At 51.2% G+C, this 2,166-nt stretch overlaps 1 protein-coding gene across 1 annotated transcript; it reads right to left on the minus strand.

The window, feature by feature from the left end:
* Nucleotides 1–1,898, minus strand: K441DRAFT_542647 (uncharacterized protein; the record flags this gene model as incomplete). The annotated part of the gene is made up of 5 exons (XM_067642703.1): nt 1–623; nt 688–873; nt 923–1,234; nt 1,282–1,501; nt 1,641–1,898. The coding sequence occupies 5 exons, from the start codon at nt 1,896–1,898 to the stop codon at nt 1–3; spliced, it is 1,599 nt and encodes a 532-aa protein (XP_067508026.1).
* Between the last annotated feature and the right edge of the window lie 268 nt (nt 1,899–2,166).

A 2,166-nucleotide genomic window follows, 5' to 3' on the forward strand; every position in this document is an offset into this window, starting at 1 on the left:
CTATGTGGCCCATGCCAGCAATGCTGGTAAAATGAAGGAAGTGAGGAACCATATATGAGAGCCTTGGATCACTGAATCCGCTTCGCTCTTCGAGGTTGCGTTGCTTGGTGTGACAGTCGCCCTGTAGCTAACATTCACCTGGCGAGTCGTGTCTATAATTAGAGCCGCAGGCATAGGATCATCATCATCGACTTCAGAAACATCAAAGTCGATCGACCGCCCATCCGAGACACCCTCCGAGGTGAAGTAAGTATCGCCGTCGCTGTCTATGACAGAGATGCTCAAAATGTCGCCTTGAAACTGCGTGTCCACATGATAGTGTCCGTTTTGAAGGTCCTCAAAGGGAATATAGATGAAGCTGCTGTTTCCAAGATCTCGAAGCGCGCTGCCTGCGGCTTCGAATGTGCTTGCGGGCTGAGCTTGACGTTTCCTCCAGGCAGCGGTATCGAGACTGTCTCGCTTGCGCAAGTTGCAACCACCTTTCATGCGAACCATAAAGTTGCTCCCTGGTGGTGGTTTGCACTTGTTCACAAAATCTCCGAAGCGCTTTCCTTGTTCACCTGAGTTTTGTGCGGCAGGAATACAGAGGCGATGGACAGCGGCTACGCCATTAACTACGCCGTCTAAAGACATTGCTGCAGCGGATCAGCTGGATCGCCGACAACTCGTGCTGCTCATTAGTCTTACCTGGCGGATACTCGTCGCACTCAAGCTTAGCAGGATCATTGAATGTACGCTTCTGCTCTGCGCAGTAACCGCTGCATTTAGCCTTCCTTCGTCGAATCCTCTTCGCCCGTTTTCCATCACCCGCATACTTCAAGATGTCGAAGTTGCTGCCGTCACCACCACGTTTGCCACCGGTACTCATGATGCCTGATACTATTAGCTTCTAGTAAGTCAATTATTCGAACGCTAGGCATACCAGAACACATGCTGATGAAAAGCTGATCCGTTTGTCCCGCAATGTTCGGGATCTCCAGAACCGGTATCCGTTTGCCATTATGACAATCATATTCGCAGTTTGGCTGTAGATTTTGCCGTTTTTGTAGTTCCGCTGAATAATCTCGGCCTCGCTTGGTAACACCAACAACGCATGAGTCTGGGGACTTCGTTGCCAAAATTGAGCTCACGGCCGTGCTGGCCAGGAGAGATGTTGCAGTGCGCTGTAGAGAAGTCATACGAGAGCGCACGCAATATCCGGTTTGCGTAGAACACTGACTTCCTACGGGACAGCCTTAATGATTTCAGTATCTGATGCTGGAACAAGGTGGGTTGACTGACAGGTACCCAAACACTTCACTTCGTCTGGCCGACAGCACGATGTGCCGCCATTCGTGTTGCAAACGTAACCAGGCCGACAGATAGAGTTTCCGCAGCATGTCGCGCCCGGTTCTGCGCAGAACTTGCCGCCGCACGTTTGGGCAGAGTAGGGACAGCAGCCCTCGATCGAGGTGGAGACGCAGTGCGAGTCCGTCGGACAGCATTTGATTCCGGTTCCGCACTATAATTACCACATTTCTATCAGCCATTGCTAGAGGTGGAGATGACTGCGCGAATAAAATATTTGAAAGGAATAACATCAACATGGCGAGGAAAAGCCTGAAAGAACTAGATAGCGAAAAGAATGCGATTGTGCCTACGCATTTCGTCGAAGCAGGACAACATGTTGTCGCAGAGCAAGGAACCGGGTAAGGACATCTCCCTTGCCTTGGGCTTAGACCCGCCGCGATGGCATGCAAGGGGTTGATCGACCGTCCAAGAAGTGCAGAACCATCATCGCTTGTGAAAAGAAGGTTAGGCGGAGGACCACTGCTGGAACCCTTGAAGATTTCGACAGCGTCGTCGGCCGCAGCTGGAGGAGTAACGGTTAAGCAAAGGAAATAGATGAGAAGATTCATCGTCAAGTCGAGGACACGAAAGCTTAGCGCAAACTTGGAATCGTGTGGGTTCTTAAACCTCGAAATCGTAGGCAACCCACCTGCGCAGTGCACTGAGAGTGAGGTTTTGCTATAATCGTGTGTAGTCGTCGCGGAGGCGTCGCGTGCTGGTCGCGCATCGGTAGATTGTACACTAAGCTGAATTAAGCGATGAAGTTCCATTATTACCGGCGCGGGGGACAAATCACGCCAGCCATCGAAGTACCAGCAAGCTCAATATGCTTCCCTC

The sequence above is a fragment of the Cenococcum geophilum genome (genome assembly GCF_001692895.1).
Source record: "Cenococcum geophilum 1.58 unplaced genomic scaffold K441scaffold_6, whole genome shotgun sequence".
NCBI lineage: Eukaryota > Fungi > Ascomycota > Dothideomycetes > Gloniales > Gloniaceae > Cenococcum > Cenococcum geophilum.